We start from the raw sequence: 21,815 nt of genomic DNA on the forward strand, positions 1-21,815 counted from the left end.
ATAATGTAATGCATAAAGTTTTCAACCACAGAGGTATGACAGGATGGAAAGAGTTCACGTGACAGCGACAGGAGGCCATTTTGTGCCACCACCGGTAGATGGCAGCAGATGTCTTTTCCTTACCTGTCACCTCCAACAATTAACCTACTGTGAACCTTCTGGCATGATGGGAAATGCAGTCCACACACAGCCATTTTGTGCCAACAATTTTTTTGTGTGCGCTTTATTGAACAAATTGCACATTCACCAATAAATACCACAGTAGTCACGTAAAAAATGCAAATTCAAAACAAACAACAACAACAAAAAAATCCAGGGTACAGGATACAACACCTTACACCAAAAAAACAAACAAACAAACAAACAAACAAAAAAAAAAACGTCAATCCAATCCATTGTTTCATGTCCGAACTGATGTTTTGTTTGTTTGTTTTTTTCTTAAATACAGCATTCTTTAGCCAACAACATCAGCAATTAAATTTGCTACACATTGACATTTAGTACATAGTTACTTTTTGGATATGTATGTGAAACCAACGTAGATAAGTCATCAATGTCATTAAAACAGCCTTTGCTCATATAGGAAGGAGTGTTTGCTCTTTAAGGTCAGTGTCATGTGTTTAAGGCAGAGCTCGGCGAAATGTCTCTCTTGCTTGGCAACAAATCCCCATGTGGTGGTGTTTGTTTGGTTGCCTTGGCAACGAGGCCTTTGTAGAGATTTGAAGTCCAGACACTGAAGGATGAAACCCGATGAGGTTCCTATTCCTTTCGCCCCCCCCCCCCCCCCCCCCCTTTGCCTCCCTCTCTTCATTTTTCACCCTTCCAGTCCTGTCACTCAAGCATCACAGAAACGCACATGTGCTCTGTGTGCTCAGGGGCCCTTCAGGGGCCGTGGAGGCCGTACCGACTTTGGAGGAAATACTAAAAGTTAGTAGCCATTTGGTCAAAGAAAGAAACTTGAAGTGTAAAAAGAAGGGGACAGTCATTAAAACATTGTGGGGGCGTCACGTGTGGTTTCATCAATAAAAGAAGACGCGCTGTCACCGTCTCACGTTGGCTTAAAATAAACAACCGGCAATTTGTTCCTTTAAATCATAGTTTTTAGCTTCTATTCACAGCACTGACTTTACCAAGCAGATCCATCCCCAAATAGGAGCTCAATAGGACAATGAGTACAAAATTATAACCTGAGGTGATCATTCTCAAATTTTGTCCGGTAATGTTATATTTCCATTTTTATTTATAATCGCCATGCATGCAGCATCACAAAAAAAACAACTCATGTCAAAAGTGGCAACCAAAGATGAGTCAGCCCTACAAAATTGTGTTTATTCTGGTAATAGAGTGAGTATTGCCACAACAATGGAAGAGTTCAAATGCAGGTCTACAGGTAGACTGCCGAAAAGGCATCGTTCGATGGTGCATTTCCTGAGACTACAAAACCAAACGAATATGAAAAGCTCGTCTAAGCATCTACCTAATTCCCAACCACATTGAACTAGACTTGCACTGGCACAAAAAAAATGTATATGCGCCGTTTCTACGCGGAGTACTGTCTACTTTCTGTTTCCGCCGGAATATCCAGAGAGGCGCAATGCGATCCCAAACACACTAAACTAGACTTGCCCCCGTATGAAAATGAGTATGTGCCCTATATGTTTTCCATTGTTTAGTATGGTACAGAAAGAAAAAAAAAACTTTGCTAAAATAATTGCTGTTTGAAGTGGGATCCAACATCTATCAGCTCGACAGAATAAAAATATAACATTTGGTGTTTTTCCAGTGTTTATTATGGCAACTATTATTATGGAATTTAGGCACAAAACCTTTACATATTTACCCAACATCAAACTCTGGCGTGGCTTGTTGCCAATTAAGAGACACCGTCGAAATCATATCGAATGTCATTTTGCTGCAGGCAAAGCATCTTGTGCACGATTAAGTGAAACCAGCAGCGTTGTCCAACTGCGCAAAGTGGTCAGTAGATCAACTCGGTTCTCTCTCGGCTGTGTACTCACTTGTCAGTCTGGCCCAGACCCGTCCCCCGCAATCGCTCTCATAATCGCAATTGCGGCTGCTCGATTGATTGGCGAAGAGTAAACACGTCCGTACGCTGCCTCACTCCTCACGAGACAGGCTGCAGCCGTGTCGGAACTCTTGGCCGAACTCGTGGATCCATTTGTTGGCCACTTTAACAAAGAAAAACAGAAAGTTGCCAATAATTTCATGCAATCTTAAGGAAAATGTTACATTGGGATAGATAGTTAATTAAAAAAAACAAACAAACATTTTTTTGGGGGGTGGGAGGGATTTATGTCTCAAAATTACTAGTAGTATTGGTTCTGGAATTGGTGACTATACTCAAAGTTGAGTAGCCTACTAGTACTGGTATCAGTCTGAAAAGTGATATCTAATAGCCCGAATCATAAGCATTTTTATCACAATAAAAAACAAGTAGTGTGGCTAATTGTGCAGTGTTGCGGTTACCCCATTTGTCTCCGATGAGAACAGGACAGCCAGCATGCAGCGTGTCAACATCGCCGCTGCCGTTTCTATGCAGATTCCACCAGAAGATGGCAGAGTTCTGCAGCTCAAACACAAATAAGAATCATCCGGCCTTGGCGGAGGTCAACGTTGTTACAAATGAGGACTTTTACCTTCACGACAGGAACGCTGAAGTTGGCGTAAATGAACGCTGTTGAGCCGCCCGCCTCCACAGAACTGAGCTGTGCGATACAAACACAAGACTTGTTTTTTTTTTTGCCTCTTGAAGATTCATCATGTCAACAACATACTGTACAGGGGTGCCTTGAGATACGAGCTTAATGCATTGCTTTTCACCATTCATCATTTCCAGCCTTCTGTTGGCTTAAAGAGTTCTAAAACAACAACTAATGATGCTAATAATTAGCATGTCAATGGTGTTTTCCATTATATGTTAGCATTAAGCTCACAGTTGTTGTTTTTTAAATACACGTCGAATTATCTTTTATTTTTAGCTTGACAGTTGAAATAGCTTGAAGCCACTTTTTTTTTTTTTGATGAATTGCATAAATGATGTGCTACACTTCACACAGCTTTCAAAGTAAAGCCTTTCAAGGCGATGTTACTTAAATTGTGCTGAGCGATCCTTCGTTCTGAGAATTTGGAAAGAAGATCGGCCAACATTTGCACAACAGACACAAAGAAGAAAGAAAGAAGAAACGAAGCAGAAGACTTGAATCTCGCATGCTTGACCGTAAATATCGTCCCAATCTTGGAACTGAGGTTGTTTTCATTTGTACTTATTTTCCACTTTTAGATGACTGCACATAAATTGAAACATCTGTCTGAAAACGTTTCGCCTGTTTACTGAGCTAACAACTACAGATGATATTGAATTGTGATTTTATTTTGAAAAAGTTTTACAACGCAATTAGCCAATTAGACGATTGGAAATTGGAGTCGACAATAGGCCGAGTAAAAGACAAAATAAATCTCCGAGCGTGTCTGTGTTGTTAAGGATGAGCTCATTGGCTGATCACCATGCCAAACTTCCACGTCTTGAGTTTCCACACGTCCACACACACGCTAAGAGAAATATGTTCCACACTGCGTCAAGCGGAATTAAGCAGCTGGTGAGAAGACCGTGATGTCTAGGTGAAGCAGCATGTCGTTAAGGTAAGCAGGACGTTATTATGGCACACAAGGTTAGTGTAAAACATGGTGGTTAGGTTTGTAAAGGCTCAGTTTTTTAAGAACAAACTACACTCAAAAATCTCTTCCCATTTTGCACACATCCCCAAGAATTAAATGAATGCAGACAGTTGCAGTGCTGTCATGCAGGCATGTACTATTTTTTTTAGTTAGGATTATGCTACAATAGATTTTCCACAACTGCCGTATAATATTCAAGTTCTCTAAATTAAGTTTCAGCCTTCCCTTTTGCAAAATCCTGCTTATTTCCGTTTATTCCTTCCTGTAAAGTCCGATTCGTTCTTATGGCTGGTTTGTAAACATTCTGTCCAAATACTCACATATATCATGAAGGTGGCCAGTCGATTGCCCGTGTTCAGCCTAAACACGGGACTGGATGGCGACTGGTGGCATGAAAACAAACAGTCAGCTCATGAATATCGACACTGAAAAAAAAAATGAAAGTCATCCTTCACACCTAATATTGATTCATTTAGTGCAACCTGAAATTTTGAACGACTTCAAATAATTCTTAAGGTGATGCAAACCAATTATTTCAAGTGGTGTGAAATTTAAATAATACTGATTTCAATTTGACTTCAAAGTTTGTACATGTAAACCTTGTTTGAGAAAGCGAGACTTACGGTGGCGTGATCAAAGTGGGGTTCGTAATGACCTCCGATGCCGTAATTGACCACTTGGAGGTACTCGCCAAAGGGGTGTGTCACGTTGAGACCCGTAACCATGGCGATCCTCCGGTCCAGCTTGCCGACCACGGAGTGCGCCGAGTCCTTCAGCCACGCGCTGAAATGATCGCCAAGATTAGCTTCAACTTGTTTGCAGTCGACACTCAAAGAATTTCCCTGCTGTGTTTTTTTGCTTCAATTGATTTTTTTTTTTTTTTTTTTACATTTTTGTGCAAATGATAAGCTTTCCAGCATTGTGTCGCCATGTGTTGACAGGATTGTCACTCTTCAGAAAAAGGAGGAGTTTGCAGTTTTTGTCCTTTGCAGCAAGCACCAGAAGCGCAGAAAAATGACAACTATTCCAATACATAATCGTTACCTTCCCTCATTATCAAGTCAAATGGACATTCATGAAATGTCATTCCTAATTCTGATTTTTTTATAAATACCTAATCAATGAAAAAGAATTAGCACATTTCCTGTTGAAGCATTACCTCTTGCTGATGCGATAATCTGCCGTCGCCTGTTTCACTCCAGCTGCCACCACCGATCTTCTCAACTTGAGTGCAAAGACAAACATAAGCATAATAACGACATCTGGTAAAGTTGGCAAACAGACAGCAAATTCCTCGTGGCGTCAGGAAAATAACAAAAAAATCAAATATTTTCTCCCCAAAGCTGCCACATCTCCTACGAGTCAATTTATGATAATTAATGCCTGAGAATTTAGCCGCAAGCGTGGATGCCAGCCAGCAAGCACCAGATGTCCCGCACACGCTTTGTGATCTACTCAACTTTAACATTTAAAAAGTGGAAAGTGGTGTCACGTTCTATCAAGGGGGCAATTTGTCACACAATAAAAACAAGAGACGCAACGTGAGAGCTTATATGGCAACGTATTAGCTGGACGTGTGTTTCAATAACCACCTCAAAGGATGGAAACTCTCAGTGAGATGGGCCAAAACCTGCAGTACTTATACAAACGTCACTGTGGTAGCCCACCAGCAACTTCCCCACAGGCCAATTCATCTTACGTTTAAACAAATAATCAACATGCACCCGGAAGAAATGCACGGCAAACTGAAATATTATTGAGCAAAAGGGTGGAATCTACTAACTAGGTCAATGTCCTGTTGGTTTTGGATTGCCTACAAAGCATTACAGTATGTTTTTTTTTTTTCAATTTCTATTAAAAAAAAAATTAAATATCAATCAATAAATACAAACGTTCTGCTCTCATATTTATTTCATGCTGTAGACCAGTGGTGTCCAAACGACGGCCCGGGGGCCATTTGTGGCCCGCCGTCCATTTTTCAGTGGCCCGCGACATATGCTAAAAAATGGCATTTGACTCAGTTTAAATAAAATAAATAAAACAAAAATGTTTGGAGATGATCAAAGTATGAAGGGAGGGTATTGAAAAACAGGTGCCATTAAAGTTTTTTTTAGTTAACTAAAACTAATAAAAAAAGCTACAACTAAAATTAAAAAAACAATATTGTTACCGAAATAAAATAAAAACGAAAATGCTTTTTAAAAGTGAAAACTAACTGAAACTACATTTTGTGTTTACAAAACTAATTAAAACTAACTATAATTATATCAAACATGTCCATCGTTTTAGTCATTGGTAATTAATTTAATGCATGAGCCTTTGGGGATGATTTTAAATGTGATTTTTAATAGATTTATTTTGATATAAATCAGAATAATGACGTTTGAAAGCATGTCACACAGAAGTGATGTCATCTCACAGCAGCCAATAGAAAAACACCTTCAGATGAGGTTGCTCCCATGGTGTTTTTTTTTTTTTAAATATTGCGTGCAAGTAATAAACATTAAAAAACATTTTAAAAAAAAAACAACAAAAAAACTAATACTAATACTGAAACTAACAAACTAAACTAAGCATTTTTTAAAGAACTAAACTAATAAAAACTAACAGAACCACCCTGAAAACGAATAAAAACGAACTAAAATGAAAAATTCAAAAACAATAATAACCCTACTGACATATTACAAATAAATTGGTTTATATACTGTAGCATTTTTCTAAATATGCAAAAACACAAATAAATTAATTGTCCAATTTTTAGGACTAAACACAATTTCTCTTCATAACATTAGGTGGCCCTTGCGTCCTTGTGATTTTCTGTATGTGGCCCTCAAATGAAAAAGATTGGACACTCAGCATGAAATGTTATTCAAATGAGGGGGCGGTCCTCAGTGCGTCTTGAACTATTCGCATATGACGTATGAGGAGACGTCCTCCGACAGTTCAGACCAAAAGAAGCGTCGCGAGTACACCGCTTACTCGGGTCTGTGCGAGGTCCTTGATGTGTTGAGCCTCACGGTCGGTGACAAAGTGGTGGAAGAGAACCACCAAAGGACGCAGACTCAGCACTTCCCGTTTGGCGGGCAGCAGCATCAGCGCCGGGTTCCCATTGGTGAAATAGTCGCAGAACATGCGGTCGCTTTTCACCTGCGGCGGCTGTTTGGACAAACGCCAGACAATTGTCAGTCCCTGAGGGGAGCACTTGCATAGGGCAGATGCGGGAATGCAGTATTAAATAGAAGGTCCCCTTAACGAGGCTATTTTGGAAGTAAGGATTTATGTAGTCTCAAATAAAGGCTTATTTTTTTAATCTGAAATTTGAAATACATATGAAAATAAGATCATGTTTTGTTTTTAAGGTTTTAAGAAAAAAGTATATTTTTGACAAAAGAACTTCAAAAAAAACAAAAAAAAACATGGGCTTTGGGGGGGGTTAAAACCACCCGGTAGCGGTATTTAAAAAAAAAAAAAAAAAAAAAAAAAAAAAAAAGTTTTTTTTTCCAACTTAAGAAAATTGGCAATATAATTTGTTTTATTTTTTTGAGAAATAAGTTGTAATCTTACAAGACCACAAAATATAAAATAGCCATATTACAGGAATGAAGTCATATTTATAAGTAGTATAAAAAGTTGTAATACGAAAATACGTTTATTTAATCGATATGAAAATAAAGAACTGTTTAGAGATTAAGAAGTTGTTTTTCAACAATAACATTCTATTGTTTTTAGATTTTTGTATTAATTATTTATCGAACCATAACTTTTTATTTTGTTATGTATTCTTTAGTACAGTATTAGAATTTCAGTATTTCTTTAGTAGACATTAGTCATTTGCAAAAATAGTCTGAAGTCGCATTTTTATTATTTATTTATTTTTTTCCAGAAAAAATAAGTTCAACATTTCTATTAAAAATAAATACATTTACTTTTTGTATATTCTAGAAAAAAAATGAAAAAGGCAATTAGAAAGAACAAAATCTAAAAAAAAGGGCTGGATTTTCTTGATAAACTTTTCATAATTTCTGAGAACCCGAAATTTTATTAGGGGGAAAAAAATGCTTATTTTTGGAAGGAAAAAAAACAAAAACAAAAGTAGTCATTTTTTCAACCCAAAAAAGGCGCTGAAAATATTACAAATTTTATCATAATGAAGTTGTATTTTTCAAAATCAAAAGTCTGATGTTTTTACTCTTGTTATTTTTTGGATAGAAATTAGTAACTTAAAAGAATAAAGTCTCAATTTTTTTTTTTTGCTTTGTTTGAAAAATGTGCATACAGGTATCAGAAAATTTGAATATTGTGATAAAGTGTTTTATTTTCTATAATGCAATTAAAAAAACAAAAATGTCATGGATTCACTTGGAAACCCTTGAGTGTTTTGAGTTAAACAGACGATTAGTTGAATAGTCTACTAGTATACTTTTTCATGATATTCTAATATTTTGAGATAGGATATTTGAGTTTTGTTTAAGCTGTAAGCCATAATCAGCAATATTAAAATAATAAGAGGCTTGCAATATTTCAGTTAATTTGTAATGAATCGAGAATGTCTGACATTTTTGTTTTTTTAATTGCATTACAGAAAATAAAGAACTTTATCACAATATTCTAATATTCTGAGACAGTCCTGTATTTTGTATCAAATCAACTGGACAAATTTCAAAATTAGTTTTTCTTGGGGTGTGTAGACAAAAAGGACTCAAGTATGATTTTTGTGGGTCAAAGGTGAACCACGTACAGACCTGAGGACCTGTTGCCCGGCACAGCCCCTCGTAGGCGTCCCTGGTCTTGACATATTTGCTGGCGGGTCTGACCAGCGACACGGACGGCCTGGTCACCAGCAGCTTCTCGTATTTCTCCACGTTCCGCAAAACTCTTCCGTTCAGCGGATCTGAAAGATGGACGGCACACCACGATGACGTATGTGTAAACACGCACAACTCTGAAAAAAAAAGTTGGTGATTGGGCTTTGGGAGAAATTTCCGGATGAAGCTAAAATGCACGTTAAGCCTTGGCAGGGGAACTTCATTTGACCTTGGGTAAACTCTTGAATTCTTTAGTACTTTTTGCGCAAGTAGCTAAAAGTTGTCCAAGCCCAATATCCTCAACTTTTTGTATGTATGCAACAAGGATACACACAATATATGTACATATGTACGTATACTGCCCACACTGTATCTGACTGATGTTTGTGAGCATGTTTGGACATGTTACCATGATGCAGCAGCTCCTGAGACAGGCTGAGAGCGTGCGAGATGTTTCCAGTCTGAAAGCACAAAACTCACTGAGTGATGGCAACCTCACATCATCGTGTGTGCTTGTTTTACTTTAAAGTGAGAGAAGGCCAGGTGGTCCAGCGCGTCCTCCAGCGTGCCTTCGCTCTCGGCACTCTGGCGACCTCCCGAACTCCTGAAGAGCTCCACCGACTCCTGCAGCCAGGCGACTGAGTGGTAGTAGTCCTCCTGATCGTAGGCCACCTGTGTCCACACATACACACATGGGCTCATTTATGCATAAACCATTGCTTCTTTGTTAGCAAACGGCTGTCGTGCTAGTCAGAGGACCGTATACTGCATTCAGTCTATGAAATGTCTCCTCTTTCTGACAATTACATTCAATTAGTGGACTTTCCCAGTAAACAATTGTATGTTTATAATGAGGGGAATGTTCAGTATTTGGTATAACTGTAAGTGCAGCTACTGTGTTGGTCAGTATAGCCTTTTCTACTGCATTCAGTCCATGACGTTTCTCCTCTTTCTGGCCATGATTAAGTCATTCAAACCCAAAAACATGTAAATACGTTTTTCAATACTTTTGTCATTCACTCCCAAAAACATACTAATATGTTGTTTTTTTTTATATATATTTCCTTATGCGGGAGCATACAGAAGGCTTTGATGTAGATTCTGACATCAAGAGGTGGCTTAAAAGCAACGGCAGTTATTATGAAAAACAGCCATCAGGTGGCAGCAGAGTATAAGAGATCATCAGTCAGGACCATGTTGCAACAAGCTCTTTTCCCCACTGTTTTCAACAGGTTTGTGAATATTGATGAAACTGTATTCTAAATACTAATTGCTGCAAAACGGAAACGGGTACAAATATACTTTTTTCCTGATGAAAGAAGCGACTTTAATCTCTCTTTTGGTAGCTTCCATGTCTTTTTAGTAATAGAATGAAATATTCTGTGTGCCTTGCAAAATTCAGAGCGAAGGGGGTTGCTTCAGTGAAAATGGTTGCCAGTAAATGAGTAAAATAAGAAAGACAACTCTTGATTTTGTCGCAAAGACGTGGCAGGCAGCTGTTTGCCTGACAACACCCTTGTGTGTACGTGTGCATGTGTGTCATCGTGCACATGTGGCCTCAGAGGAGAGGAAGAAGACGCTAAGGTCTTCTCCACCAAAGAGTGCAGCTAATGTCTTTTGCAGCCGTGTGCCAGACACATGATGAGCACACGTTGGCGTCGGAATGCATTCCCTGAGAGGAGAACTTCTCTTCTTCTTCTTCCGTTTAGTTTGGAATCCAGCTGACGGATGTGAGCGTGCTTTCAATGTTTTCATCCCGTTATGACTTGGCTCCTGCGATTGGCTGGCCACCAGTAAAGGGTATTCCCCGCCTACTGCCCAGAGCCAGCTGAGATAGGCTCCAGCACCTCCCGCGACCCTTGTGAGGAATAAGCGGTCAAGAAAATGGATGGATGGATGGATGACTTGGCTCACGCATGAATTTCTTACAATGCTTGAAGCGCTTGCCTTGCTTGGCTTAATCTTAACTCATTTGCTCCCAATAACGTATAAATATGGTTTTTCTTATGTTCTAAGTGTCCCAAAGACGTATTTATACGGGTTTTTTTGTTTTTTGTTTTTTAATGCTAGAGAATACAGAAGGCTTTGATGCAGCCTCTCAACTGCAAAGAATGGTTGCAGAAGTGGTAGTTATTACACAAACGGCCAGCAGGTGGCAGCAGAGCAAAGGAGATCAACCAGGGCCATGTAGAAAAAAAGCTAAATTACTTACAATTTTAAATTGATTTGTGAAAACTGATGAAACCTAGCTCTCTTCTAATGCTAATTGCTGCAAAACGGAAACAGATAGAAACATACTTTTTTTTTCCTGATGAAAGAAGAGACTTTAATCTTTCTTTTGACAGTCCATGCTTTTATAGCAATAGAACATAATATTCTGTGGGCCTTGCAAAATCAGTCAAAATCCAGTAAAACAGTCGGGAGCGAACGGGACTGCTTCTGTGAAAACGTCTGGGAGTGAATGAGTTAATGGTCTGTAAATTGCAATGTTGCCACATAATGCAACCACCATTCATATTTTGAATCACTGCAAAACCAGGGGCCAGACTGCCTACTTGTGAAATCTAATGGCAGAACACCGCACACTGCGAGCGTGAAGTTCAGTTCGAGAGGCAAGCGAGGCCAGGCCGTTCCGACGGCAGCAGGCTGGCGTACCTTGCCCACCAGGAAGCAGTCATCTCCAGATAGCGGCGTGGCCACGGCCGGCGTGTAGACGTCCACCAGCCGGTCACCACTGGCCCTGCGGAAGCGTCCGGCGGCCAGGCTTGACACGTGCAGCGCGTACACGTCCTGCAGTCGCATCAGGCCCCGGGCCGCCCCATGCACGTCCTCCATGTTGGGCAGCTTGTCCTCTTCCTGCTCCAAACTCCACCTGAGGGCTGAAGACCACGCTCAGAGGAAGGTTGACTCACGCATCCGCGCCGCAGGTGTGTGCTTGCCAAGTACCGACCTTGCGCGTTGTCTTGGGCTCGCTCGCTGTAGACGACGTTGAGCCAGTCGGTGTGCAGCCGCTTGATGAGGGTGAAGGCCAGTAGCGGGTTGGCCATGCCGTCCGACGGGCCCCCGTACAGCTCGTTGTGAAGGCTCCACACTTTGCCGTAAAACCTGCATGGGGGTCATCATCATCATCATCATTTGCAGCATTATACAAAGTTTTGGAAAACCAGTTCACAATGTTTAATATGCTAAATTTAATAATATATACAAAATATTTATAGTTTTATTTATATAATATATATTATCAATATATATTATCAATGTTTTATTTTATTAGATAATACATATATGCATTGTTTAAACAAGTTTTTTTTTTTTTTTAAACAAACAAAATCTTTGAAAAATGTTGCTGAACATTGAATGGTGAGGTAACTGGGAAAAATCCAAACTATAAAAAAATACAGGGGGAAAAAAATCTGTCAATATATGTAAATTGTTGGATGCCGAATTGAGAATATGTTGGGGTTTTCCTGCCTGTCTTGTCTTAGTTGTGCTACTGGCTTAAAAAAAATAAAAAATAAAATAATTGAAAAGAAAAAAACTCAAATATGCAAATTAATGGCAGCCTAAATGTGATTATGCATCAACTGCAATTTTGTTGATGGCAGAAATGTCTTAGTTGCACTTGGTTCTTCTGCTGCCCTATTCTGCAATGTGAGCAGGGCAAAACATTTTGGGCAAATTTGAAATGATATGCAGGACAAATATAGCAAATCAATGAGACTAAAAGCTGGAGTTAGTTGATTGTTGTGAAAAAAAATGCACAAAGGAGTTCTTGCATTGAATGTTGGTTTGCTGTTCAGCAAGAGAGCCTTTTGCACTAGAAAAACCAAACTTGTGAGGATATGTGCTTCAGATAAAGGATGTATGGAAATACAGTACAGGTCAAAAGTTTGGCCACATCGTCTCATGCAGTGCATTTTCTTTCATTTCATGACTATTTACTAGGGATGTTCGATACCACGTTTTTTCCAGACCGATACCGATACTCAGACCCTCAGTACTCATCGATACCGATACCAACTGCCGATACCAGTAGTACATTTTGACAAATAAAAAAAAATCACTAAAAGATATTTTTAAACAAATATATTTCCTTTAATTTTGACAAAAAAAAACAGCACAGTCACTCTTCAATAGTCTTAACACTCAAAATAAAACACAAAAATGCTCTTTTAGTTTAAGATTCACAATTTTGAAGTATTTACAAACCGGCGAAGTTTTGGTGAAAAACTGCTGCAAGCTAGCGCCACTTACAGGCAAGGAGGACTCACTTAACGTCTTCCCCCTCTGCCATCGGTCGCTTGTGCTCGTCTGAGTCACGAGTACTCGAGTACTTGAAAAAAGGCTGGTATCGGCCCGATACCGATAACTGGTATCGGTATTCGGCCATCCCTACTATTTACATTGTAGATTCTCATTGAAGGCAGCATGAATGTGGAGTCATATACATAAAGAAAAGGTATAAGTAGGAGTGCACATTTTATACATATTTTAAATGTCATCCTTGTCACATATCTGGTTTAGAAGTGTGTGGTTTGTCAAGTTTTATTGCGTGGAGGCCGAGGACAGTCTTAACTCATATTTTCTTGGAATATTACTGTATACCCTGCAAGGTGAAACTACATTTCCCATGAAGCTTTCACTCTCCACTGTATCACGAACACATTTGATTTAATTTTGTGCACTGCATGCATTATGAAGGCGAGTGAGCGTCATGTTGTGGTCCTCACCGCCGGATGTCTTGCAGCCTGTCCCACTCCTTGTGGATGTACGTCCTCAAGTATCCGATGAGCTTCCTCTCCACGCTGATGGCCTGCCGGACGTCCAGCAGCGACGTGAACATTTCAGCCGCGCACGCCGGCACCAGCGCGCACACGCACGCCAGCACCACGCACAGCGTCAGTTTCATCTCCAGCAGATTGGCGCGCGTGTCCGCGCCGCAGCCCAGTTGTCGAAGCTCTTCTTCGGGGGCTGAGCTCCTCATGCGTGAGTCGCACCCCTTTCACACCTCCTCGGGTGGGATCTTTTTTTTTATCTCCCAGTCATCATTGTCCACTTGCAACTTGTACATGATGAGTGAGACCTCAAATCCTCACCATGCTGCAGGCACAACAACAAAAGCAGCTATTAAAGATATTGAGTTTCTCCATCAAATACAAACAATTACAACGTTTGATTTATACACGAAATTTTGAGGTGGCAAAATGCAGTCAGTTATGTCCAGAACTTTACTGACACCTTCTGGCCATTTGAGGCACTGCAGCCTAATAAAACAATGCCACATGATATCCTCAGTCATACTGTTATATAATTAATAGCAGATGAAATAAAAACAGCTGAATTTAACCCTGTGGAACACCATACATTTATATACTGCACATATTCAGATTCTGGGAAAAATACTAATCACGATTATTTTGATTGGGATCAAAATGAACAATTAATATATGGCTGAAGAAAAAAAAAACAGGCTGCCTGAGATTGCATTCCCCTGTATCTCTGGTCTAGTTTTAGGCTGTGTGATATTATATGATGTTTGGAACTCTCTGTAAGAAGAATGTTATGTCAGGAATCTGTGATCGCATTACTGAAGAATCTTTTATGCTATATGATGTTTGTTGATGTCAGGAACTATCTGTAATTGCTGGGCCAAAGAGCCAATCAGAGAATTCCATGTCAGTACTGGTACTCACATGTCTAGCCACAACCAATGAGATTGATTGACTGTCTATATAAAGGTCTGAGAAATGTGTGTGGTCGCCGGATTATTACCCACTGTTCTCTGTGCATCTCCGCAGCCCAAAGGGGGCTTGGCGTATCGTGATTCTCGATGCATTCTTGTTGTTTTTAGTTTAGTCAAGTTATGTGAATAAATAGTTAAAACCTTATTTGTGTCTGCGCTTTGGGATCCAACCCTTCAGCACATGACAGTAGTAGTATACAGGAATAGTAGCAGTAGTAATAGTATTAGTAAAAGGGTTAGCAGCAGTATTAGTAGTGGAGGTGGACCAATAGGAATAGTAATAGGTAGTGGTACTTGGAGTAGAAGTACCATTATAGTAGCAGTATTAGTATTAATAGTATTATTGTAGTATTAGTAAAAGTGGTATTGGTAGTAGTACTAGTAGTAGTAAAAGCCAACAGTACAGATACTGGTGTAAATAAAAATTCTCTTCCCCCAAAATGCTTGTGGTGAGAAGAAAGTGCTAACAAGCTAACATGCTAAGAGCCACCCAGCTGCTACGCTGCCATCTCCGCAACCATCCTATTTGAATCGTCCAATTGTCCTGTTGTCATTTGCACTAACCTTTCATCACCTCTGCGCGCCTGCACGCGAATCAGGTTGATGGTTAACAGAGACGTTGCCATGAAAACCGCCGACAAAGCAGTTCCAACCGCTTTGACCACTTTCAGACCTCGGCCGACCTTGGGCCCGCCCAGCGTAAATCTAGCTGATAATTTGGCTGAAAATTGGCTATTTGTCAATTGGGGATCCTCCTGGCAGTTGTCTGTTTTTGTTTTTTTGTGGCACTTGTAAAGATGAACTTGGTACACCAATCCAACATTTTTTTTGCTTTGACTTGATGGTGGCGATGAGCATTTTACGTATTTTTGTTGTTTGCTTTCCAAGGTGTCCTGATGATGTTCGTTTTCAATCAGCTGATCATTAACGTCGTTGAGTAACCTGATTGTTTGCCGACTGTGGTGGGGGGTGGGGTGGGGAGGGGAGGGTGTCACCCTTGATTGGGGGGCGTCACTGGCCTCTTTTATTTACGCAAGTCCTGCGTCACGGCCAGCCGCCACATCCAAAACAAACTGGTAGGTCAAACACACGGCGGATGGTGCAGTCTTTACCAATCGGCTGAGAAATTTCATTGGGGGCCGGAGGACAAAATGAGGTCTAGCGAACCGTTTCTTGTCATCCAACTTGTCATCTGGCATTCCAATTAGTGCTCAACCAAACACACATTTTAACAATCCTGCACGTGGGAATCAACAGAAATTGACTTCATGTGGGCTTGGCAAAGGTGATGATGCCACTTCTGACATCCATTTGGTAGCGATATGTTCTACATGACTTCAATAAACAATGAAAAACACCAAGTGTTGTGTTTTTGTGAGTTCTGTGCTATTTTTGAGCCCACTTCTGACTCCAATTGTTGCAGAAGGGTGTTTGATATCACAGAATAAAACACTGAAAACGCAGACTTATCTTGTTATTTGGTCATTGATCCCACTTCTGACACCAGCTGTTACAAAAAAATGTTCTACATTACTTCAACTTCATTACCCAGCAGAGTTTTTGTTGGGCTGCTCAATCCTCGGATCCCACTTCTGATACCAATTATGATGGCTATGCTTTCTGCACTACTTGAATAATCACCAAGAGCTGTTTTGGGGGAATTTTTGTGGGGCTGGGCGAGCCTTGGATCCCACTTCAGACAGCAATTATGACATCAATGCTTTCCACATTTTTTTTTTAATAAAGACTAGGAAACACCAAGAGTTGTCCGCTCAATCTTTGGATCCCGCTTCTGACACCATCTTTGGATCCCGCTTCTGACACCAAGTGTGTTAGCATCACCGTGCTGTTTTCCTGGTCTTCTGACCAACACGCACATCTGCAAAACAAGAGCCACCTCATGAGAATGACATGGCATTGTTAGAACACAGTGTGCTAATGAACCACATGCTGCTTCACCCCCGTCCAAAGATCAACTAGACGATTATGTGATGGCACGTAGCGTGCGCTGAGCTAGTCTCGGACATCAGACTCTGCAAGATGCACGTACGTAGCCTCGGTGGCCCTATTTTGTGAGATAAGGCAAAACGAGCGTATCAGCAGGCAGAGTCAACAGATCGATGACTTTTACGCAACATGACGCACCCCGCGACCGCTTAAATGCCAGCGGGAGAGCTGCAGCAGCTAACTGGAAGCCCCAAAGCAACGAGAAACAGAAAGGAAAGAAAAATGCAAGCCATGCGTCTGTGTTCAACGTGTGCCGTCCGGGCCAGCAGGCGACTTTTGGGCTGGCCACGAGACCTTCCCAGCAGGAGAGAAGCCGAGAGCGCACGACTGCTCAGGTACTTCCTGTTTTATATCAAAATAAATAAATACATACATAAAGTAAAAAAATATTTTGTTTCTTTAAAAATATTTTAATGTTTTTCTGATCAATTCTGGGGACATCGACTTTTTTTTTTTTTTTTTTTTTTTAAACATGTTATGTCCTTTTTTCCCCTTACTATTTATACATTTTTTAAAAGGTATTTCTGATTTCTGATACTGATTTATAAAAAAAAAAAAAATAATCAATTTTCCATAGTAAATAAATTGTACTTAAAAAAAAAATGTTTTTTATATATATATGTATATATATTTAATGTCACATGACTTTTTTCCATTTAAGAATCCTACTTTGCTTAAAAACTCCTACTTTTGAAATAGGAATATTATTCGTGAAAAATATGAAGTAACATATCTTTACTAGTTAACTTTTGTTTGACAAATGCCTTTTATTTTACTAAAAGAAATCCAACCTTATTCTTGTTATATTGCTGGTTAAAAAAAAAAAAAAAAAAAAAAAAAACTTATCTAAAAGATTTTTTTGTAACCAGCACTTTTGTTTTTTGAAAAAAAAAAAATTCTCATAGGACAAATATGGTTAAACAAAAAAAAAAAAATTCTTACAAAAAAAATTCGGACTCATTTTGTGTTGTATTTTTGTTTTGTTTTTCCCCCCTCTGAGCAGCAGTGCCCCAGAAGTTCTCTTCAGCCCCAGAGAAACAGCAAGCCGGAAGTCGATACACCAGCAAGATTGTGCAAACACAAGCACGACACCTTTACGCTTGAGCCACCTTGGCTCGGCCTCATCTTTGCAGGTGCGTCTTGCCACATTATTGGCCCTTTGGCACTGCAGTCAAAACAAGCAAATGCTGACAGAACATATACAGTCCAATTGTGCAACTTGGAAAAGGGAGCACAGAACTAAAAACCGACGTGCTGTTACACCTGTTATAATCAGCAAAACAATCAATTCGTTTAGAGACAACTTAAAAGTGTCCAAGAAACAGATTTCTGTAATCCTCCATAGAAGCAGACTGACTATCTTTCTGTTGAATCCAAATAAGACATTTGCAAACATCTGCTTTTGCTTTGGAAAAACACGATCAACATTTTTGCTGATTTTCAGAAGGATGTTACAGACCAAAACAGTAACTGCATCATAATCAATGTCTGTTTGTGCATTTTCCACACTGTCAATCTGAAATCATGTCCTGCTTTTAAATAAAGGCATGAAAAGAAAAGTATTTATAGATTAATGGACTAATAATGGGTTGTGTTTGCCCGCTAGCAAGCTGAGCAGCTGACTCACGACGCCTTGATTGCAAGGGCGACATCGCTGGTCACCGATGGGACCAGCACACTCCTGTCGCAGAGCACCTTCGCACTGATAGACGCCCTTCACGGATATGCAAAGGTGACCACGCCCCCTTTATTTGCCATGACATTAGGGACATCCCAGGGCGCGAGCCCACTGGCAGCATAGATAGATAAAAAAAAAAAAAAAAAAAAAAAAAAAAAAAAAAAAATAAAAAAAAAAAGGGACATCCCAGGGCAAAATGGCCGCCGCAGTCACACAACCCAAAGCGGAGGGAAAGAATCAAGTCAGACAAAAAGTTAGAATTGTACAAAAATGCCTTTGTATATTTTCCAAATAAGTTATACCGGAATTTTATGACAATAGATCAGTTCTTTTTTTTAAGTCATAGTTGAAGCACTCATTTTTTTCAAGTCACAATTTTTAAGAGAATAAAATGCTTTTTTTTGTGTAAAAAAAAAAAAAAAAAAAAAAAAGTCATGACTTCATGAAAATCGTTTTTATTTTAAGTTACTGGAGTAGTTCTACTTTTTTGAAGTTGTAAATTTTTATGAGAACAAAAATCACAATCTTACGAGAAAAAAAACAAAGCATCATTTCATAAGAGTAGAATCAGATTTGTTTTTTCTTAGAAACGTTAATTCAGTGTTGTATATTTTTAAAACAGTCAATACCCTATTATGAAAATAAAGTTGTATAGTATTTAAACTCAATCTTACAACATTAACAGTTGTATCAGAATAAATTACTTAAATAAGTATAAAATTACTGGCATAATTACATAAACGTTATTAAATGTATAAGCAAATCTTAAAATTTGGACTAATATCTATTGTAAGTCATTAACAATACATCAATTAGACAATTAACATTTAAACAATGAATAGAAAATGAATGAAAACCAATTTGAGAGGAAAAATGAATAATTGAATGCAATAAATACATAGATGCTGGGTGGTGCAGATTTCGAGACGGCACCATCTTTAGTATCTGTGATGTTTTTTATGTGAGTTGTACGTGGTGGAGCAAATGCAGTTCAAACTTTCTGATGTCAACTTTCATTAATTGTGTTTTGTTTTGTTTGATAGGCCGTGCACACACGCATCGCCCTGCAGAGACGTTTCCTGATCTCGTTGGGAAAACTGAGCCCGGCCGAGGAGGACTCGCTCCAGCGGGCCATCTTCGAACAGAAGGCGCAGGTCACTTGAACTCTTGATCAACTCAGAACATTTAAAGTGAGGATTTTACAGGTTCTCACTGAATACAATCGGATTCATCACAATTTAAAGTCAGGGGCAGCACAGTGGGTTAGTGATTAGCACATCTGCTTTCCAGATTAATACTTTACATGTAATACATGAGCCTTTAAGAGGCGGAGCCTAGAGAGGTGACAGACATGTGTGCTTGTGCGTGGGAACGCTGTCCAGCTGTCTGACATTCAAATGGCCTCTTACAGGTCAGCGATCATCTGGACCAATGCAAACGCTTCGACAACACCTGGATCAAGGCCGTCGACTTGTGCCAAATGGCGGCGGATGCGGCGTACGCGTCCGGTGAGTGAAGTAGGACACAAATGTGTCAGTAATGTGTTTTTTTTGTACAAGTATCAATCTGCTGGTCTGCATCATTCACTTGCATTTAACTAAAGTATACTAGCTTCTGATTGGTTAGTGTTAATCAGCTGATAGTGGATCAGGAAGTGTTGTCACTCAAGTTGCCGTGTAGGCTATGACGAGTATAGTTTCAATTAAAACGCAATCCGTCTCCATCCTGCCTTTTCGTTTTATAAACATTGTCTCTTAAGTTTCTGAGTTTTTTCACTCGCAAATTTGCCACTTTATGAACTCGCAAATGTACCACTTTATAGGTTGGGTTTTTTTCTCGCAATATTACCCCACCTCTGAGGGGGGAAATATATGGGGCCCTAATTAGCAATCAAAATAAAGCAAAGTTCAGAAAAAAAAAAAAAATCACTGCTAAAATGTATGCTAATAATCTGTAAGTCACGATTCACCACATTGAGATAATATAGTCTAAATGGTCGATGCAAACATTAAAGTTTGCTCTTTGAAAGGCTCTCATGATTCCATTCAGAGGTCCTGGCATAAAACAAGCACTGACAACAGTATTTAAGTGAAAACACAACAGAAATTGTCAGTAACAGCGGCAACGTAAAATGGCTGCCCTCTGCCTTAAGCCACGCGGTGTCACGCCATTACTCACGTATGTGCAAGTTGAAAGAACAGCAGGCTACCGCGGTCTGCACTTGTGTCTGAGTCGAGTTTCCCACCTGCGGTCCTCAGGGTCGGAGCAGGCGTCCGTCACGTTGACGGCCAACATGCAGCTGGCGCACTCGCACGCCCAACGGGCCCGGGACGAGGCGGCGGCGGCGGACAAGAAGCTGGCCGAGACCAAAGTGGACGAGATCCAAAGGATGGCCGAGTACGCCGCCTCGCTGGAGGACGCCGACGAGCTGGAGATTCACGAGGCTTACCTGAGAGAAGACTGAAGAGGACGCGCGCGTTAGCTACCTAGCTGCAACATTAAAAGAGCTGCAAACACAAAAAGCGACAGTCAACAGCAGCATTCACTAATTCACTTTGTTACACATTATTATTATTAGTCATTTTTGCTTTGCCACCATTTGGTGGCAATTTGGTGATAAGGTACACTGGGGAGAAAAAAAAAAATCCAAACTCTAAAAAGTGAATTGCTGAATCAACTTAAAAGAAATTGCTTCAAGTCAAGTGTTAACACACACGATTAAAGTTTATCCAAAGTGAATATATTACATTTAATGATAAGTTAAAGTGTATAAATTGAGCTTAATGTTCATTAAACTTAATGTATTCACTTTGGATTAACTTAATTCAATTCTGTATTACGACATGAAGCGATTGTTTTTAAAAGTTGGTCAACAATTCTCTTTCTAAACTTAAATTGGTTCAACAATTCTCTTTTTGTGCCCTTGATTAAATGAAATGGAGTCAATTCAACACAGCATTTTTTTCAGTGCAGTGCATCTTGTGGCGATTGGTGTCAAGGAAAGTGAGGATTTTCATTTTGACAAAAGTAGTGCTTTGCCACCAACTTGTGGCATCAAGGAAACATGTTGAAGTGAGTTGAGGAGTTTCGCTTCATGGACAAAAGCATGCGCTTTGCCACCATTTGGTGACATCTTGGGCTCAATGTCGAACTGAGTTGAATAATTGTCTCATTTAGACAAAAGCAGTGCTTTGCTTTGGTGTCAAGAATCTCAGTTAAGGCACTTCGCTTTCATATTTATAGGCAATTCTACACCTTTTGGGGGGTGGTCAATTGCTCACGATTTTTTGTTTGGGGGGTGTTTAAATGTATAATTCACTTCTCCGTTATTTAAGGCTTATTTATTTGATCGACTGATGCTTTGACAGTCCAGTTAGAAGAACACATCCTACTCGTTTTTTTAGACAAAACCTTGTGAGGAATGTTATGTAAATGCGAGTTTGAGCAAGAGACTGGTCGCCTGCCAGTCGCAGGGCACATACACAAACTATGCGTACATTCTCTATGGACAATTTAGAGTCTTCAATGAAGTCAATATTTATTTTATTTGTATTCGGATTGTGGGAAGACCAGAGTCCAATTTCCAGCTCTGAACCTCAAAACTGTGAAGCAGGCGAGCTCACCACTCGTCCATTGTGCCGATCATTTATAATACATGCAGTCTTATTTTTAATTTCCTGTCAAATGATGGACAAAAAAAAGTGACACACAATGTCAACATTTTTGAGTTAGTTGGAGCAGAAGCTGTCCTATCACAAGTATTTTTATTTCATCGATTGCATCACGCCATCAGCACTCATCAGGAAACGAGAAATAAAAATGTTTTCAACTTGAGATGCTCACAAACAGTCTTTCATTTTTTTGTAATTGCACACATGGCATATAG

The 21,815-nt window shown here is 39.6% G+C and overlaps 2 protein-coding genes across 4 annotated transcripts; one reads left to right on the top strand and one right to left on the bottom strand.

The window, feature by feature from the left end:
* Positions 1 to 790: 790 nt before the first annotated feature.
* Positions 791 to 15,132, bottom strand: p4ha3 (prolyl 4-hydroxylase, alpha polypeptide III). 3 transcript variants are annotated; one of them, XM_077494236.1, is made up of 14 exons: positions 14,809 to 15,130; positions 13,232 to 13,601; positions 11,452 to 11,606; positions 11,157 to 11,380; positions 9,024 to 9,173; positions 8,911 to 8,962; positions 8,439 to 8,587; positions 6,676 to 6,852; positions 4,856 to 4,920; positions 4,320 to 4,479; positions 4,017 to 4,079; positions 2,658 to 2,726; positions 2,488 to 2,584; positions 791 to 2,189 (listed from the first exon to the last, which is right to left on the bottom strand). In XM_077494236.1, exons 2-14 carry the CDS (start codon positions 13,483 to 13,485, stop codon positions 2,119 to 2,121), a joined length of 1,686 nt encoding a protein of 561 aa, XP_077350362.1. In that variant the 5' UTR covers positions 13,486 to 13,601; positions 14,809 to 15,130; the 3' UTR covers positions 791 to 2,118. The 3 variants fall into 3 exon arrangements, 2 of the variants coding, with proteins under 2 accessions (XP_077350362.1, XP_077350361.1); XR_013278232.1 differs by having other exon boundaries at positions 2,129 to 2,189; positions 2,488 to 2,726; positions 4,017 to 4,121; positions 14,809 to 15,129; XM_077494235.1 differs by lacking the exon at positions 791 to 2,189 and having other exon boundaries at positions 2,241 to 2,584; positions 14,809 to 15,132.
* Positions 15,133 to 16,287: 1,155 nt separating this feature from the next.
* Positions 16,288 to 21,763, top strand: LOC144000428 (diablo IAP-binding mitochondrial protein-like). Its single transcript, XM_077494245.1, has 6 exons — positions 16,288 to 16,586; positions 17,255 to 17,384; positions 17,858 to 17,983; positions 18,973 to 19,083; positions 19,341 to 19,437; positions 20,188 to 21,763. Exons 1-6 carry the CDS (start codon positions 16,405 to 16,407, stop codon positions 20,391 to 20,393), a joined length of 852 nt encoding a protein of 283 aa, XP_077350371.1. The 5' UTR covers positions 16,288 to 16,404; the 3' UTR covers positions 20,394 to 21,763.
* The last annotated feature ends 52 nt before the right edge of the window (positions 21,764 to 21,815 follow it).

The sequence above is a fragment of the Festucalex cinctus genome, chromosome 13 (genome assembly GCF_051991245.1).
Source record: "Festucalex cinctus isolate MCC-2025b chromosome 13, RoL_Fcin_1.0, whole genome shotgun sequence".
Classification (NCBI taxonomy): Eukaryota; Metazoa; Chordata; class Actinopteri; order Syngnathiformes; family Syngnathidae; genus Festucalex; species Festucalex cinctus.

Bases quoted from the DNA above. Each gene is read 5' to 3' on its own strand.
- p4ha3 (XM_077494235.1), bottom strand. From the start codon at position 13,485: ATGAGGAGCTCAGCCCCCGAAGAAGAGCTTCGACAACTGGGCTGCGGC. The intron at 11,381-11,451 runs GTCGGTACTTGG...CGTGGTCTTCAG, and splicing joins AGCCCAAGACAACGCGCAAG to CCCTCAGGTGGAGTTTGGAG. The intron at 4,480-4,855 runs GTAATGCTTCAA...CGATCATTTCAG, and splicing joins GATTATCGCATCAGCAAGAG to CGCGTGGCTGAAGGACTCGG.
- LOC144000428 (XM_077494245.1), top strand. From the start codon at position 16,405: ATGCCAGCGGGAGAGCTGCAGCAGCTAACTGGAAGCCCCAAAGCAACG. The intron at 16,587-17,254 runs GTACTTCCTGTT...CCCTCTGAGCAG, and splicing joins GAGAGCGCACGACTGCTCAG to CAGTGCCCCAGAAGTTCTCT. The intron at 17,984-18,972 runs GTGACCACGCCC...TTTGTTTGATAG, and splicing joins CCCTTCACGGATATGCAAAG to GCCGTGCACACACGCATCGC.